This window comes from Crassostrea angulata, chromosome 2 (genome assembly GCF_025612915.1).
Source record: "Crassostrea angulata isolate pt1a10 chromosome 2, ASM2561291v2, whole genome shotgun sequence".
NCBI classification, from domain to species: domain Eukaryota; kingdom Metazoa; phylum Mollusca; class Bivalvia; order Ostreida; family Ostreidae; genus Magallana; species Magallana angulata.
In genome coordinates this window covers 6,100,160-6,120,475 of record NC_069112.1, presented here as the reverse complement: position 1 = coordinate 6,120,475, position 20,316 = coordinate 6,100,160, and the positions used below count along the sequence as shown (strand labels likewise).

General features: G+C 33.1%; 1 protein-coding gene and 1 pseudogene across 1 annotated transcript; both read left to right on the top strand.

Moving 5' to 3' along the window:
* The first annotated feature begins 678 nt into the window (after positions 1-678).
* LOC128172036 (uncharacterized) lies at positions 679-10,686 on the top strand (annotated as a pseudogene).
* Positions 10,687-12,144: 1,458 nt separating this feature from the next.
* LOC128173655 (uncharacterized) lies at positions 12,145-18,120 on the top strand. Its single transcript, XM_052839325.1, has 3 exons — positions 12,145-12,216; positions 13,035-14,699; positions 16,786-18,120. The coding sequence occupies exons 2-3, from the start codon at positions 13,067-13,069 to the stop codon at positions 17,727-17,729; spliced, it is 2,577 nt and encodes an 858-aa protein (XP_052695285.1). The 5' UTR covers positions 12,145-12,216; positions 13,035-13,066; the 3' UTR covers positions 17,730-18,120.
* The last annotated feature ends 2,196 nt before the right edge of the window (positions 18,121-20,316 follow it).

Here is a 20,316-nt window from a genome sequence, read left to right as displayed (position 1 = left end):
GCTAGAACTGCATGCGTTCAAGCTAAATATATATTTCGGAAAAGAATAAGAATTGTAAATACAATTTCATTTTTAGATGTTATTAAATTTTGAAAAGTTTAACCCTACTGATTAAGGAAATCTTATATATTTGACAACGTTTCAATAACTAGAACAGTGCATGAGATAACAGACGTGTCTTACTTTTGGCCATCGATATCAGTCAGCTCAACAGATATATGCCTATATATTTACATATATTGAGTGTTAGCTCAACATAGTCAGGTGGTCTTATATTAGAATTTGAGGTTAACATCATTATGATAATATCATGCTGTCCGTGATTTCCATTAGGTTGATGAAGATGTTAACCAACTGATTAGGTGTTTAGAACTAAATCAATTAGATTTCAACCATGCCAGTTTATATTACCTATGTTTAATGACTGTGCAGTCAATAAACCTTAATTTTATTTTCCAATTGGTGCAGAAAATAGCTAACTCAGCGGCCAATAAAACACAATGAGCTTTTTCCTACACCAAAGGGGAAAATTATGGTCGATTGACTGTTCTGACATTAAATAATTTAATTGTTTTATACCAAATTTCATTTTTGTATTTTATGGCCACATTTTTATATAGTTAAATGATAATATTTTTTATTACATAGGTTGAAATTCTGAGACAGGCATTCCACATAATGGATGCAAAAAACACCACCTATAGAGTTTATCAGTGTTCTGAGTGTTCGGTGGACACAGAGTACTATTGTGAATTGTGTCATTTTCATCTTTGTTCCCAGTGTAAAGAGGACCACGTAAAGGATCTGAAAACAATAGACCATGATGTTGTGTCACACCGTGATAAAATCGACTTTATCCCAACACAAGAGATCTGTGTGAGACATCATTGCCATGTTTATAAAAAGTACTGTGAACTCTGTGAAATTCCTCTTTGTTATTGCAGAAAACATAGAAAACATAAAACATTGGATAAAACAATCATATCAGAATAAGCGACAGCAACACAAAGGAACCATTCACACCATCAGAAGTGACGCTCTCTTTTACAGACCTGTTCTCCTGACAAGAATCAAAACTGATGTCAAAGCCTGTCAAACAAATTTCACAATCTTTCAGTCAAAGATCTTATTAAAGGCCCAGAGATTGAAATATCTAATTAACTATGTTATGAACGATGAATTTTGTGATTTTGATTTTAAACACAGATGTTTAAAACAGATGATAGAAATGGGGAGACATATCGTCAGCCTACAGAGATATGTAAATAGATATGAACAGAGGGGAGTAATCAGGCCACTACTATTCCTCTCATCCTTAAAGAAAGCCCTTCCCCAGATACACTTAACAATCCACACCAGTCAGCTCTGCATGACTGAATCCATCAAAAAGAAGGATGTAGTTGCGTCACTGTGTGGAATCCAAATCACAGAGAAAGGAAACCGATGCGTAGGAAACAATTATCTGCTGACACTAATGTCAAGTCCAGAGTTCCATCTACCTTTCACATTGCCAGGTGTTGATTGTTGTTGTCACATAACCATTGTGACGTCAAACCGGTTCTGGGTCAGTGATGATAAGAACAATCTTATTTTGTCAAATTCAGCAGGTAACACTCTACATCATCTTGATGGATTAAGTAGAACCGATGTATCAACGAAATATGGATCGCACACAGTGACAGTGAGGGTGAATTAATTTATATGAACTCGAAGTTCAACATTGACAAACTATCAAAGGATATGAAAACAATCACCCCATTTATAGAGATAACCGATTCTACATGGAAGCCACAGTGTATTTACTGTTCAAATTTCACTGGAGATGTACTGGTCGGAATGTATAAAAAGAAAGCAAAGTCCACATGGACAGGCATGATAATCCGGTACAACCAAAGTGGAAAACTGATACAGACCATACCACATAATAAGACAGGAAAGAAATTTTATGGCATGCCTAGATACATAACGGAAAACAACACTGAGGATGTCGTTGCCTCTGTATTTTACAGTGTAAATGATAATCCTGTGCTTTTCTTTGTGGATGATTATGGTGCTGTAGTGGTGACAGAACGAGGAGGAGGACATCGTTTCTCCTACGATGGACCCCAATCAGGAGCAGGGCTAGAGCCAGCTGGAATCTGTACTGACGCGCTGTCACACATTTTGTTGTGTGATGAAAAAACCAACACGGTACAGATGTTAGATAAAGACGGCAATTACCTGTCACATCTACTGATAAGACCAGAAGTAATGTTTAAACCATACAACCTGAGTTATGATGCCAACACTCATCGTCTCTGGGTGGGATCACAATATGACAATAACAAGGTGTGCGTCTACAGATATGTTACCAGACAGGACACCATAAACAGTAGGTTCAATTAATATTTTAATGACTATATAGAAGTGAACGTTGCCAATTATCAGTTGAAAATAAGTAATGTGTAAACTCTCTCTCTCGCTCTCTCTCTCTCTCTCTCTCTCTCTCTCTCTCTCTCTCTCTCTTATCTATCTATCTATCTATCTATCTATCTATCTATCTATCTATCTATCTATCTATCTATCTATCTATCTATCTATCTATCTACATACATACAATAAAATACTTTCTATGGTGATTTATTCGGAATATGAAAGTGGCGACATGATGCAGAAAAAAATACAATACCCACGTTATTGTGTTTTGTATTTGTTTGCAACGATCGTTACCTTTATAACCTGCATGAATCGGCAGAACAAGCATTTTATTTTTGATATTTACCTCTTTTTTACAAATTAAAAAATGATTGTTAAAAGCAAGAAAAAAAAACTACCTTATTGTTAATGTACACCAGTACGTTAAAAAAAAGAAACAGCCAAATATTTTAAGAAAGCGCGAATGTGTGTTTTTCAATTTGTATGTAAACATTGTTTCAGATGTGACAGTATGTTTTTCAAAAACAAGGATTCGGTGCTTAAATAACACTTTCTGACAAACATATTTGGTGTTTTTAGATTTAAAACCAATCCCTTTTGAGGAGATGGCGTCACCGAGTACAACTCCAACAGCAAAGAGCAAGGAAACGAGTGCCGACTCAAGGTAATATCTCCCCCTGAGCTGATTAACTCTTTTACACTCCCGGACGTATATGGGGGTTGTTGGTGTCTTCACATATCCTGTGTGACACCAGACCGGGTCTGGGTCAGTGATAATGAGAACAACTTAATCTTAATGGACATAGAAGGAAATTATATTCATCTGTTTGATGACTTGTGTGACTGTAATGCTCTTACGGGTAATGGATCACACACAGTAAACGGTGAAAGTGAATGGTTTCCGCCGTAGATTTTTTTGTCGGTAGGTGGCGCGCGTGTAGTAGCGGGTATAAACAAATCTCGTAACTATAGGCTATATTTACTTCGTTTCGTAAGACGATACGTTGGCGTAACTTCAATCTTCAATGCCTCAGTATTGCTGTGTGCCTGGGTGCACGGGATATGGTGGACACAAGTTTCCACATGACAAAATTCTCTCAAAAAAGTGGAGAATTGCGATAAAACGCACTGATCCAAAAACAAAACAACTTTGGAAACCCGGACCTAATGATGTTGTATGCAAGGCTCACTTTGTGTCGTCGGACTACAAGAGCACTTTATTAGGTTAGTAAAAATTTCAGTGATTTAATTTCGTTTATGTTTAAGGTTTCACATTTTCTTATCTTTTTGCTACATTTCAATACATCTGCATAATTAGATACGTGCATTCATTTAATCCGAAATTCCTCAGAAAAACATCGCACTACATCCCAGTGCCTATTAAACATGTTAAACTGATTTCAATAGTAAGAGCATTGCAATTATACCACTATCTATTGTCAGAGGAATCTTGGATTTTGTATTTTTAATTAACAATTAAATTTATTTTGATTATCGGGAAGTACATGTACAGACAGTAGCCTAATACTCTTGTCAAGTCCTCTTACATGGAAAGCTCCTATGTCCCAATGTAATATGCACACTCACTCACTGTGAATGGAATTGATTTATATGTAATCTGTACATGTACTTCAAAAGTATAATCATTTAAAAAAACTTATTGTTTAACTTGTTTTTTCATCATCAATTAATTTTAAGAAAATGATGCTTTGTGGTTGCATGTTTTTGTTTCAGGTGTGCTGAAGATACATCACAAAGAAGATTCTGCAATGATAAGTCTTATCAGTTTTTTTTTTTTAATTTCTAAGTAAAATTCGGTGCTTTATCAATATATGGTAAGCATGTTACATTGATTCCCCTTTATTTGCTAATTATATGATGCACTCACAGGTTTTATCTGACATGCAATGACTATATTTTATACTTGTCTACTTATATCAAATGAAGTACATGTACTATTATAGCCAACTTATATCAAATGAAGTACATGTACTATTATAGCCAATTAGCCATTGTAAAATACTTTCTGATGAAGTTTCTTTTTCTTCCATACTAGTTAAACTCTAAGTACAGAGTTACACCTGGGTACTATTCTGAGAATAATGAAACTCAATTTGAGTGCAAGAATCAGTCACAAGTATTTGCAAAATTCCTGATTTCTTTTGTTTTCCTCATGAGCATATGAACGCCTGACAAGCACATTCATTATATGTCAACATTTTGTTATTCAGGTGAGCGAGCTAGACTTAAGGAGGATGCTGTGCCATCTGTTTTCCCCTTCACCTCTACAACTTCTAAAAGGCGCCAACTTGTCACAAGGATCCCATCGCAACCAAGCATTTGTGACTATCAGGGTGTTCAGCATGAAATCGTAGTTGAATCCTCCAATGATGAGACTGAAAATCTTGAAATTGAGTTGACCCCTGATGAGCTCGTTTCTAATGAAAGTGTACAATGTACTCTTCTTGGTCGTTTTTCTATTGAAAACATTAGAACAGATCCTAAAGCTATTAATTATTACACAGGTTTTTCAAACTATGATCATTTCCAATTCTTTTTTTACTGTCTTGGTCCAGCAGCTTCAGACCTAAAAAATCAACCAACCATTATTTCTCCCTTGGATCAGCTGTTCTTGACAGTGATTAAACTGAGACAAGCCAAAGAAGATTATGAACTTAGTCTCATGTTTGAAATCAGTGAATCAACAGTATCCAAAATTATTGTCATGTGGATAAATGTTATGTACTTTCAGCTCAAGGAACTTGACATTTGGCCTTCCCGTGAAATAATCGACAAAAACATGCCTGAAGATTTTCAGAAGAAGTTCCCAACAACGAGAGTGATTTTGGATGCAACCGAGATTCCGATTCAAAAGCCATCAGATGTAAACGCCCAATCAATAACTTGGTCAAGTTACAAACATCGTAATACACTGAAAACAATGATCGGTTGTACCCCTAGAGGTGCAGTTTCATTTATAAGTGAGTCTTTTGGTGGTTCAGCATCAGATCGACAGATAATAGAATGTTCCAACATAATCAAACCGGAATCAAATATGTGTCTGCCAAAAGATAGTATAATGGCAGACCGTGGAATTATGGTGCAAGATTTATTTGCACCCATGGATGTATATGTTAACACTCCTACCATGCTGAAAGGTAAATCGCAACTTGAGCCAAAAGATGTTGTTCGAGACAGGAGAATTGCATCCAAGAGAATTCACGTAGAAAGAGTAATTGGCCTCTCCAAGACCTATAAAATTCTAAGTCATCCACTACCATCCAGTAAATGTGTTCTTGGTTCAAGAATAGTATTTGTTTGCTTTTCATTGTCAAACTTCAGAAAACCTATTGTAGATGGTTATGCTTAAAGTTATCCAACTGTTGGCTTTGTTTTGAGAAATGTTACTTGAGAACGCTGAATTATTAGTCATTTGTTCATAATACATGTAGTCATTTTGCAATGAATATTAAATCACAATGTTTATACCATTTTTTTGGTCATTAAATATTGGTTGTTGTTAAATCTTGATAAAGATAACAAGAGTCTGTTCAATTACTGGTACATGTATAATTAAGATAAAGAAATTAACAATTACAAATGCCAAATAATTAGTACAGATCAAGAGATAATGAACTTTGATTGAACAACATCTTCAGTTTCTTCCCTCACATTTTCCATAATACATAATAAATATACATAATAAGTTAAGTCAGCATTTAACTCAAGGTTGATATTGAATTTGTTAAAAAATGAATCCCGCCATATGGCATATTTAATAAAGAGTGTTAAAATTTCAAGCATCTGCAATTAATAGTTTCTGAAAAAATGTGACAGAAATTTGTTACCAACAGACAGACAAAAAGATAAAAAATTCTACACCCCCCCCCCTTCGGAGCAGCAGTATTAATTGTACAATATATTGATACAGAACAGTAGTATGACTGATTATTTCATTTCACAGAAAGAGAATGACTTAATTTAATGTAACTTCAAATGAAAATGCAAACACCAAGCCAATGCATCAAAAAATGTACATTCTATCTTTTCTCTGCTATATCTAGTGCACCAAAAACTTCAACTTCAACAATGAAGTGTGCATAATATGTAAATAAGCTTACATGTGCATGAAATAAAATAGCATACAAGCCTATTACAAACAAGAAGCAACATATGGTCTGAAATGTTTCTTGTAGAAAATTTCTAGTTTTGGCAATAAACTAAAAACACAATATTCCTCATCATATTCAAGTTTCAAGATCAAGATGTCACAAAATGTGTAAACAATGAAGTAGCAGAGTTTTCTACCTGAAATATACAGTTGTCCTTGGATTTGGTCATAGTATTTATGACTTGATTTCAATGTAATTTTACCATTTGATTCAACAAGAAATGGGAATTTCTTCCCTGGTTTAATATCAACATCTCTACCACCATATGGGCATTTAACTTCTACTATATCATTCTCTACTAAACCATCTGGTGTAGCACCAAGGAAAGGGTATTTGACAGACACAAATAACCCACACTTTATTTCATGTAAAAATTAACTATTCAAAAGTATATAAAATATGTAATACACACCATCATAAATTTTCTTTGGCACATGAAAGCTTTGCAGATTGTCTGTACAACCTTTCCTGACTGCTAAATTTCCCTTTTCCACAAAGCTCTCCACCATAAGAAAAACAGCAGCAACATGCTTACATGTTCCATGAGGCCCCTTGCCTGCAGGGCATTCACAATGGGAATTCAGAGGATCTCCTGTTCTTTTGTCAATTCCAATTTTAAAATTGTAGGATAACTATTGAAATATGAAAAAAAGGATTTAAAAAGTAAGGTCATGCATGATCATTTCTAAAAAATGTTTTTATGGCCATTATGTATAGAAAATCAGTCAATAATCTTACAAAATCATCAGGACATAAATGATTCCTATCAAGCTAAATCTAATATGACACTGAGGTAGTTTACCATCTGATATCATGTGGTCAATTTTGTTAATTTTACATGTATTGTCAAAGTTAGCACTATAAATTCATGAATAATTCAGAAACGTTTGCAAGGTTTTATATATATATATAAGCAATTACATCAACCTGTTATTGTATCATGTCTATTTAAATAGCATCAAAATTGTTGATCCAAACCTTTCGTTTCATTGCTCTACCCACTATTCCAGATAAATAAATATGTGCATCATCTGATGACATGCTGCATGCAAAAATTCTCTCTCCATTTAGAAGGTCCTTGCCCTTTTCCAAGGCTTTAAGGTCAGATGTCATCTGTTTGTCTTCTACAAAATGAAAATCAAAATTGGAAAATTTTCCTAGAGAATGTTCTTTTTTAAATTCAAAAGGTGATCAAATGTATGTTGTTATAATGTTGTAAGCCTGTACATGTACATGCAGAATCAGAAATACATTACATTCTAGTTTAAGATATCACTAATAATTAGAAACATTTCAGTTAAATCTTGATTTACATATTTACCTGCCATTCTATACAGAAAGTATTGTTCAATCTGATGATATGTTAACTGTGGCATTGACTTCTTGTGTTCTGGTCTGAGTTGCTGGAAGCCAGTTATAGGCCAGAATACATCTAATGGCTCTGGAATTATGATGGGATCTTCTCTAAAATTCTTATTTCTGTCATACGATTCAAGCCTGAAATATCCAAAGAGTAATACAATCCATAGACCTTGATGCACATGTGTAAACATGTACAATGACAAAATATATTCCTAAAGATCTGAGGTTTTCCTGGTCTATTAAAGCAATTATAATTATTATTAATGTTACTGGGCAGGTTTTACTGGCAAGTAAAATTTGAAAATCAGTGAAAAAAAAGACCAGGATATTTTGGACTCTAATAGTACTCGGCTAATGTTACATTACTGTAGTTCCTATAGTGCCTTTAAAATGCTTGAGGTATGTTTCAATTCAACAGTTCAAAATACAGATATGATATACAGTGTCAGATGATTCATGAAAATATTTAAAAAAAGAGCTTGGACTTTGGGTACTTGTATAAACAGTAATGTGACGTAGGCCTGTTTCTCAACCATGGCTCTTTGAAATCAACAAGATTTGTCTGACTTTTCAGCTAATCAGTGTGTACATATTTGCCTTGAAACCAGTTTTATTTTTTGAAACAGCTATAGTTACGTTCTAAACTGCCAAGTCTTGTGCTGTAAAACGACGATTAAATGTACACTTTATAAACGATCTCATAATTTCCGTGAATGAAAACTATGTCTTTATTTCTATATTAGATACCTACCTTTCGATCAGATTGATCTTCCTTCCCCCACATGCGGCACCTCTTTGAGCAAGCTCGCATTTTAGACGTTGCACCGACCACTGTTTATATTTGTCCGCCATTTTAATTTTTCTATAACCTCTAGTGCACGCGCGCCACCTAGCGAGTAATGACGTCGGCGAAAACCATTGATTTTTATTGATACGAAATATAACATTATTAAACTATCCAAATATAAAACAACCACCACATTTCTAGAGAGAAAAGACTTTACGCGGACTCCACGGTGTGTGTACTGTTCCCCGTTCTCTGGGGATCTTCTGGTTGGAATGTATAACTATGATACACAGACAGGTATGGTAGCTCGATACAACCAGAATGGGCAACTGAAACAAACAGTACAACATGATGTCAAGGGATTTAGACAATATAATATGCCTAACTATATAACGGAGAATAAAAATGGTGATATTGTAGTGTCCGAGCTTAATTTTGATTGTGTGTCTGGTGTTGTAGTGGTGACAGATCGTGAAGGAAGACACCGTTTCTCCTACACAGGATCTTCATCAGGATCAGGACTACAGCCTCTAGGACTCTGTACTGACGCGCTGTCACACATCTTGGTGTGTGACGGTAAAACCGATACTGTACAGATGTTAGACAGAGACGGTCATTTCCTGTCACATCTACTGACTGGTTCAACATGTAAAGTATATAGCCTAAGTTATGATTTCAACACACACCGACTATGGGTTGGAAAAGACTTAGACTTGTGTGTCTACAAGTACTTAGACCATGAGGACCCGCAAAAAGCACCTTACAGTGAAATCGCAAATAATTCGTAAATCTGTGATAATGACAAATCGTTGATAATAATTAATTAATAATAATTGCAAGTTTTTATATAGCGCTTTTAAATTGCAATGCATTTCTCAGAGCGTTTTTACAATTTAGATGATAAGTTACGATAAGTCGGTTAATATAGATAAGATTTTTTTTCAATGATGCTCACTTACAATAACTTTATTTGATATAGTGTACCGTAGCTTAAATTTTTAAATTACTCAATGCACAATCATGATTTAAACTGACTTTTATTAAAAAATGAAGGAAATAAGAGACAACTTGTGGAGTTTCGTACATATTTGATAATTAAATTAATCTAGAATGCCCTTGGTCTTCTTCAAAACGGCATCAAAAAGCTTTAACCTCTTTTTTTAAATAATACCAACTGTTTCTACATGTCGAGATACTTTTTTGATTGCTTGATACGTTCCCCAGGATTGAAATGTCGGGAAGCTGTTTCTTTTTAAACATAAAAATATTCAAACGGTAAAGTACGAATTATATATTTTTAAAAAAAATCAATTTTGACATAGTAATGGATCTAGCACAACACACACTTTGTAACTATTTACAAGACATAAATTGTAATTTATCGCATACTTTATTAAGCACCATTTCTATTGCAAGTCTGTTTCTTTACTCCTTACTTACATATTAACAGCAGCAAAAGAGAAACCTTACGATTACTGTGCAACACAATGTTCAAAAAACAGTGTAAATCAGATGTGGATATTTAAAAATTCGAAGGAACTTGTTGATGATTGGAAATTACTAAATTTAACAAATATCAATAGCATATACGCTTACGACTGAACAAGATGAAACAGAAACGAACTTTATACAACCATTCCTCACATGTTTTTTTCTGTACATAGCTGTAAGCGCCGATGTGACGTTGTCAACCTCGATACGTCATCAGACGAGCTTTGCATTTCATAGTTTCGCAAGATATAAAGACAAACTGGTGTTTATATTTCAGTACACCCTTCTTGGCACTGTCAAACCACATATCCAATCATATTAATTTGGTAGATGTTGGTACAATATCTCATTAACATCTCATGAATAAGGGCGAAGCTTATACTACAATGTAAGTTTACCAAATCACAGGATCTAAAATTGTATTACCTTCATTAATGACAAATTTAATAAATACTTGTACCCTTCTTAACTTGATTGTTTTCATTACATTTCAATTTTTTTATTCAGTTGTATGAAGTTTACTTTTTCTTGAAAAGCTATTCAAAACGAATTATTTCAAAACAAATTAAATACAAATGGTATTTAATGTGTATTATTTCTATATTTTCAGAGAGTGGTGATATGAATTTAGAAACTTAGAGCGTGGTATATCGTACAAGCGGATGGTACTCTTTGAAATTAACAGTATCAAGGGAGAAAAAGTTATGGGCAATATAATCAATCTTAACACGATATTATCTAATAAGAATGGCATCGCTTTAAAATTTATCCATTGTATTTGTAAGAATAAACACAAACTTTATTAATCAAAATTCATTTAGCAATAACATTTGAAATGTAATTTTTACTCTGAAAGACGCTGCCAATGACATTAACCCTGTGGAAAGATACGGAGAGACAATTTATATATTTATTGATTAGGTATACTTTGTCAGTCTTGATAAGGTAAAATCGACGCTTGAATTGAATCTTGTCAGTGGACTAACTAAATGAACACAAAGAAACCATCCTCGAGCTAGCCGTAATCACAACAAAAAATGACAAGTCATGGCACCAGTACAAACTGTAAACTAACATTTTTTTGAAATATAAATTAATACGGTACCAAAACGAAAGTTTAGGCAGGACAGTAATAAGTATAATTACTGTATGTAAACATTAAAGAAATAGTCAAATAAGTAACGATTGTACATGCATACTAACGTGCCTGCGTAGTGTCAGGTAAAATACGATAAAGCAACTAAATGTTTTTTAACCTATGAATATTGAAGAAACTGTGTGAAATTATTGATCAGCAAATGTAAAAAATAAAACATTATCCAATAGCAATTCATTAACAATACAACTTCAAAAACAACAAGGAGAAACGCGCAAAACATCATCACTACAAAAGTTATTGATTTACACAAAAGGAAGTCAAATTTTGATATAGGGGAATTTAAAAACGTTTGCATGCAACAACGTCTAACCTCAAAACTAATTTCGTGGGAACAATTTTTATGAATTACAAAATTTCTAATATGTCTTCGTCCGTCTGTACATTTCTCTCATTTTTAAAGGTGACATGTTGTTCTGTAAATATGAATAAACACTGGACTAAATAATATAACGTATCCTTTACTATCTTATTTTAAAAATTAATATTCTATATAGAAAATGATATATTTGTTATTTTGATGAATAATAAACAGAAAACAGTCTCATTGAAATTGCAACACATGAACATATTGTATGTGTTTCACTGAGCAAGCACGGTAAAAGACCTCGGTTGAATTGACATTTGGATGGTAAAAAGTTCCGTTTTTTAAGCAGTCTAGATTTCCAATAATCGATATGCGCCGCGTATATTACATGCAAGGTATGTAACTCTTGTTTGTTTACCTGACGACAAGTTGTTTACGTTCCGGATGTTTAATGGCGGGTTGTAATTATGATATATCAAATGATGTGTTTTAATGATACTGATTATCTTTATCTTGATTCCACAAGGTAAGTAGTTTTTTCATTAGTGCATGAAATATAGTCACAATATGTCCGAATATTTGGCGTTTAAACTATAAATTAAATTCAATAGAGGCCAAGTGAAAACATACATTTATCTCCTCCTCCCCTACAAAATATGAGTTGATTTTTTTAGATCTTATCTTCTTTAAATAAACTTTTTCGAAAAATCTAAGACCTATCCAAACAATATCTCGTTATCAAATCAAATTTTGACCGACATTGGGCATTAAGTTGACACACACAAGCACATACATTTTTGGGTATTAGAAACACCGTTTTATAAGCTATGTAGATTGTTCCCAGGGGCATTTAAGTTCATCACAGTCTGAAAATTGCAACGTCACGCAATATTCAGGTATGTTTGAACTATGAGCAAAATATTAAATCATCACATGTTCTCGTGCCCCTTTTCAACATAAATAGACATAAACTTCATATCCAATTTATGTATCTAAGTTTTGTTGAAGTCAATTTTGAATGTTACGGTCTTGTTTACACGCCCCACTTTATGTTTTCTTCCAAATTTCTTATTATAAAGAAAGGCATCTAAAAAATTGAACAAATTATTAAAAGGAAAATCAACTGATTGCACTTCCTGTGTATTCTGGGTATTTTCCCCTCCTACCTTTTAGATATTAAAAACGTGCAATAATCAAAATACAAATAGTAGACATTTACACACAGTATAGTTGAAAACTTGTTTTTTGCAAAATGAATACAACATGCACTGAATATCTTTTAAAATAAAATTTAAATTTAATTTGTGTGAACCTGATTATACTCTATAACACTTATTTTTACAGGTTGTGACTTTGTGATCATAACCTTCTAGATCATGGCCACACCAAGCGCCATATATAGAGTACATCAGTGTTCTGATTGTCAAGGTGACACAGCGTACTATTGTGTATCGTGCCAATTTGATCTATGTCCCAGGTGTAAAGAGAAACATGAAAAAGATCTCAAAACAATAGACCATAATGTCATGACGTACGGTAAAGATATCAAGTTCATCCCAACACAGGAAATCTGTGATAGACATTCCACCATGTTATATGAAATGTATTGCGAACATTGTTGGCTTCCAGTCTGTTATCATTGCATACAGCATAGAACGCACAGATGGATGGATATTCAAAGAGCGTATGAAACTAAACGTCAGCAATACCAAAGAAAAATTGATACTATCAGATACGATGCTCTCTTTTATAGACCTGTTCTCCTAACAGAAATCAAAGCTGATAAAATCACACACCGTTCCCGTTCCCATCTTCTAATAAAGATGTTTGTTAAGGCTCAAAGATTATATAATCTTACTGACAGGAGCTCACGTCATTTTGATTTCCGGCACAGATGTTTAGGACAGAAAATTAAAATACACAGCCATATTGATACCCTACAGACTTTTATACACGTGTATGAACAATCAATAAATAATCCGATACAATTCCTTTCACAGAAAAATTGCCTCTCCAAAGAGCAGGACTGTCTTGGTCTTAAAATCCACACAAGACAGTTTTTCATGACTAATTCACGCATGAAGGAGGATGTGATAGATTTACTTGGTAAAGTCCAAATCACAGAGAGAGGAAACCGACGCGTAAAAATCGAGTGTCTGCTAAAACTGATGGCTCTTCCTGTGTTACACCAATCTTTCACAGTAACAGGGGCCACTCATTGTGGCCACATTAGTTTCGTGACATCAGAGCAATTCTGGGTAAGTGATGTTGATAATGGTCTCATTTTGTCAAATACAGGAGGTGACACTCTTTATTATCTTGATGATTTAAATTGTGATGAAAACGGATCACACACAGTGAACAATGAGTTAGAATTAATATATATAAACAAGAAATATCAAATAAACAAACTGTCAAAGGATATGGAAAGAACTACCACATTCGTAGATATAACAGACTGCACATGGAGACCACGGTATGTATACTGGTCCAAGTTAACTGGTGATATTTTGATTGGGATGGATAGCTTCTGGACATGTAAGGTAACTCGGTACAATAATTGTGGACAATTGACACAGACGATACCAGACTGCATAGGACTGAAACTGTATATATCCCCTAACTTTATAACAGAGAATAACAATGGGGATATCGTTGTGTCTGACTTTGCCTCTTTTTTTGAGTATGGAGCTTTAGTAGTGACAAATCGTGAAGGAAAATATCGTTTTTCTTACCCAGCAAATGGATCAGAACTAAGGCTAAAGCCGAATGGAATTTGTACTGACGCACTGTCACACATCTTGGTGTGTGATAAGATGACCAACACAGTACATATGTTAAATAAAGACGGTCGGTTCCTGTCACATCTACTAATTATACCCCCGGGAATAAACTATCCATATAACCTGAGTTATGACGTCAACACCCACCATCTGTGGGTTGGTTCACAGTACGGAGACAACAGGATATGCGTCTTTAGATATATCACCAAACAGGACAATCTAAAAGGTATTTTTGTCAATTCTTAATAATGATAATCAGAATTTTGTTATTTTTCTTTGTTGAGAAAGAAAACAAGGATATAAAATTCTCGTTATGTCACAAATGAGGCAATATCATTATTACGCCCCGAAACCTGCTCATTTACACAAGAAACATTTATATTACTTTCTAGAAAACAATTATATTTTTACGTAAAATAGTTAAATTGTCCTCCTTATACTGTAATATCATGCGCACGTGCAATTATTCTGCAAAATAATTACACCAGGTTAAAAATTCAACAAGCCAGTTCCACGAAAATCATAATGTCAGGAATTTTAACAATTCGTCTCAAATTCAATGTCATTTAATTCTTTAACTTTGAACAATACAATCAGATATAATAATAATCAGATATATATAAATCAGATAAAGCGTGAACGTGCTGAAAACAATAAACATTTTATTGATCTTTAATCGCCGAGGAAAAGAAAACAACATTCAAAAACTCAATGAAGCCAATCCCATTAATGCCTTTCAACAAGTGCAGCGCTAATGCACATTATCTTTTTTAATTCATTGAAACTAACGAGCACCGGTCGACCTTTTACAAAACAGTTTAAAATAAGAAATCATTATTTGAGTATTTGTATATTATGAGGTGATTTTATTTTATTTTTTGGGACTGGACGTGATCGAATCCAATAATCCTGTATTTATTAGCAATTTTATGATTAGATATTTGAATGTTAATATGCAAACCGCGCTTGTGTCTTAATTATACGTCGTTTGATTTATTGGAATTCTTAGTATAAATCAATTTCTAGTGTTTTCATTGTTTTAAATATTGGAAAATACGGTCGTTAACCGCTGTTATTTGTTGAAAAATGCATTAGATATGTATTAAAATATATCATATAACACATGTCTTCTCGGGATTTCCTGTCACCTCGGAGTTAATATTATACATGTATTGTACATGATGGTGATGGAAATATGAAGATTTATTCCCATAAGTAAAATCATATTTCCCGATGGCTTATCTGGGGGAATAAATCTTCATAGTTCCCAAACATTCATGCAATAAAAGTACTAGTTTTATTTTACCGAACAGCTTATGATTATACAAAATACGTCGATTTCTAATTTTCTTATAATTTTGCGACTTGTCGAAAGCAGTAACGTAGTGTTTGTTTGGGTTTATTGTCATTGTCTCTCTTTTCTTTCATAGCTTTGAATCATATATAGTAAAACTGGATTTTTGTGACACAAAGAGAATTCTAATGATTGCATATTTATGATTTGATCATATTTGTCAACTTCGTATGCTCAAATGGAAAAATCCCGAGACTTCCAAAGAGGTGAAACACGATTTTTATTCCCCGGAAGACACGACGTTTTGTTCCCCGGTCTCTTGACTCTCTAGACTAATCAGGTGACGCGTTATATAGAATATTCATATTGAGGTATAATAAACTTTGTTGTTGCGCCGACCATAAAGTACGAGAAATATTAACTATTATTATTTAAGCCTGTATCATTTTTTACTCAATCATTATCATTTTGGAATAAAAATTAAGGAAATTTTTATTTTATTTAAAAGTCATGCTGCTTTGAATTAATCAATAGTATGAATTTTTGAATACGTTAGATATTTAATAAAGGTCTTATAATATTAAACCGAAGCTATTTCTTTTATATTTGCTTTAATAAAAGATGAACTCATTAAAAAGTACCACAATTATCAAGTCATATTACGTGACTGACAATTCAGAGAACCACATAAAGTGTCAAACAAAATTGCATGTTGTTTTATTTGATATCAAATTTATATCATTTTAAAAAACATAACATATTTTTTTTGTAATATTAAATGCATCGTATTATGAGAGTTTTATTCCGTTGATATTTTCTTAGTTACTTTAACAGTGCTGCGATTAAACATAATTATTCAATATAAGACAAGTAAGTAAACATGCGTTGTGGAATGCTATCAAGTAATGTACAAGGTTTAATCTATTAAACTAATTCTGTCAAAAGATGAATCAATTTGAAATTATTTGTATGTAAAAATAACACGTCCCGACTTGCACTTTATGTTTGATTTTTGTAGATATCAAGCCGGCCATTACTGGTTTTACTAAATCATCACCTAGTGATATCAAAGCCACAGGGACTCAAAACCCACAGCAAGGAAATGGGTGTGTGCCGAAACTCATGTGTCTTCCCAAGTTCATATGCGCCTTTGAGATGACAAAAAACAATAAAGGTTTTCACATTAATTATGTAACAACAGAAGTGATCTGGATCAGTGATCGAAACACTGTCTACTCATACGACTTAGATGGTCGAGCTCTTAAATATCTGCCTGATTTATATGAGGGTGATACACTAACTGGTAGTGGGTCACACACGGTAAACAAAAAGGCTGAATTGATTTATATAGATACCAAATATAACATAAAGATACTGCCCATAACTATGGAAACACCAATAACATTTATAGAGTTTAAAGATTGTACACAAAAACCACGCTGTGTGTACGGTTCCTTTTACAGCGGGGATCTACTGGTTGGAATGTTTAACTATGACACACAGAGAGGAAGTGTCTTCCGGTACAACCAAAACGGACAACTAACACAGACAATACAACAGGACAGCACAGGAAGGGAACTTTATAATCAACCTAATTATTTAATAGAAAACAAAAGTGGGGATGTCGTGGTGTCTGACTGTAAGTTTGATATGTTTGGTGCTGTAGTGGTGACAGATCGTGAAGGAAGACATCGTTTCTCCTACACAGGGATTCCACCCGAATCACGATTAGAGCCACGTGGAATCTGTACTGACGCGCTCTCGCACATCCTTGTGTGTGATAATTGGACCAGAAAAATACTAATGTTAGATAAAGACGGTCAGTTTTTGTCACATTTATTGACAAATTCAAAAGAGATGTATTTTCCACACAGCCTAAGTTATGACGTATACAATCACAAGCTCTTGGTCGGATCATGGGTCGAAAGCACGGTGTATGTCTACAACTATCTAACGATATAGACGAACTTGGTGCTTTGACAAGTATGTTTAATGAATTCATCGATATAATGTCACAACAGTAACTCTCAGGTTCGATTGAAAATTATTGTTGGACGGATAGGAAAATAAAGAAATATAAAAGATACAGGCAGTGAATGTGCAAAGATGTCCAAAGTAATCAATAGTATGCGTGCATCTGTGTAGGCTTAGAGCTATATGGAATATGGAACAACATTTTTAAATCTTGAACACATATATCACTATAGCTATACTGTCAACCATTATTATAGGTGCAGTTGTATCAAATATGTATTTACATATTTGTATGACATGCCTAATTCACATTAATGAACTTAACATAGTAAAACCATCGATTAAGCATAGGTTTATCAATTGTAAACTGTAGTTTACACAGTAAATCAAATTAATGCGTTAATCTATATGTTGCATCTTTAAACCTTTGTCAACACAGTTGTCGTTTTAAAAGTGTTACTTTCAATAAAATTAACACTGAAACAACCATTTGCATTTGCAAAATATATTTTATCTAATAAATATAGTTTTATGATTTGTGAAGCTTTGATTTGTTACTCTATATTTCACATATGTAAGCAATATCAACCACAAACATTATTTAAAAGAGAACAATTATACTTAACACTAACTAGAATAGTTAATTTTGTGATTGAAGAAGAGAGTTTATGATATGTGAAACTATAATTTTAATCAGCGTGTAGACAGAATCACGTAGATTAGATTTCGTAAGCTATAGCTGACAACGATTTTAACAGATAAAAATTACAGTTAATCAACCTTGTTGTAAAAAGTGAAAAAAATGGTTTGCATTTTTATTAATAATTCTATTTATACTCTTCTGCTATTAAATAGCAGAAAAGTATTAATATATAAGATGTTTATAAGTGCTCAAAAACCAAACAGTTAGTTATAGTACATTTTTAGAGAAACATGCGCATATGATATGTTTATCTAAATACTCAGTTGACTTAAGATGTTGAAATATGTAAGCCTTGAATTTAGAAAATTGTAAAAATTAACTTTTTTTAAATGCATACATATCGCTAGACAGATGTATAATAATTTTTTTGAATTGTTTGTAATTGTAAATAATAAGTCGGAAAAATATTTGTTGCAAATCACGGTCTTTTTATAATTATTGATCAGAAAAAAGTTTGTTGTCCTTATTTATAATCCAGTTTTTGTTCAATAACATCAGAAAATTGACTTGTTGTGCATGATGATACACATTGTCCTAATGGGGCTGCATTCCCTGCCAAGTCCAGTCAGGAACATGGGATATAAATTTTCCGGTAATTTCAACATGTGTAGCTAAGTTCACTTGTGTATAATTCACACTAAATGCGGTATAGACTCCTGTTTTTTCACACTCTGTTGCAATTTTATGTGATCACATAAAGGTATACCTGCTTGCTATATTTTAAATGAAATTAAATAACAGGAAATTAAATAATAAAAAGAGTAATGTTAATATTTCAGGCATCATAAGGTTCTTGCATGTTTATAATGTTTATAAATATTTATTGCAAATTTGGTTTTGTTAGACAAACCGTTATAAGTAAAATAATTTAAGTAATTAATATCCATCGGTTTTTTTTTTCATTTGAAGAGCATCCATTATTGGAATTATGAATGATTAATGTTAAAAGTGGATAAAGTAAACCCTACCCACATTAACTGATATTCACGCTTTTAAAACCATTCCCCCTACAATGAGTACAATAACTGCTAAATACCGGCAACTCTAACTACAGAATGCCAAGGCTTTTATTATAATGATACAAAAACCAGATAATCGAGTGACCGTTAAATATATCAGATGTAAACATACATTGATAATCTGCCATGCTATATATACATTCCATGTTTATGTTTAAGTTTGAATTACACTTTTTGGGGGAACGATTTCAACTATGTCTCAATTTACATATAGTAAAGTAAAATCAGGCAATGTAGCTTAAGTCTGGCCATTGGTTACGAAATGAACCCAACTAAAAATACTAACACCGCTGGGTTTGTTTGTTTGTTTGTTTGTTTGGTTTTTTTTTAATAGTTTGTAAAACCGATTGGCATAAACATGATAATATAGGGCATATACAACAAAAAATGTATCATATCTCAATACGAGGATGATACCTCAATTAAAATAAACGATACACCCTAATTATATTGATGCCATCCTCAGGGTTTTATACTCCTTTGTACGGCTTTTAGACATAAAACATTTTCACAAAAAACATTAAAATCAAGAAAATGACCAACTATTGAACAAATTACAATCATTAAGACATCTATAAGACCAAAGTTAATTCTTTAACACTTACAATACTAAACACAGGCATTGAATATTGTAACAATACTTTTGAAAGTGAAAGTGACATTAATTCCAATCTCTACCATAATTTCAATAAAATTTATCACAGCACCCTAAGCTACCTTGAGAAGAAGATTTATTAGGGCTGATACAAAATAGATAAAGCTTCAAGAATCAATTTTGAAATTTTAATATTTTCAAATTTAATATTCCAGAAATATGGAGGAATTCTACAGATTTGTCATAAGATTATGTAAA

Excerpts from the sequence above, each read along its gene's own strand:
- LOC128173655 (XM_052839325.1), top strand. The coding sequence starts at position 13,067 with ATGGCCACACCAAGCGCCATATATAGAGTACATCAGTGTTCTGATTGT. Across the intron at positions 14,700-16,785 it reads CAAACAGGACAATCTAAAAG|ATATCAAGCCGGCCATTACT; the intron begins GTATTTTTGTCA and ends TGATTTTTGTAG.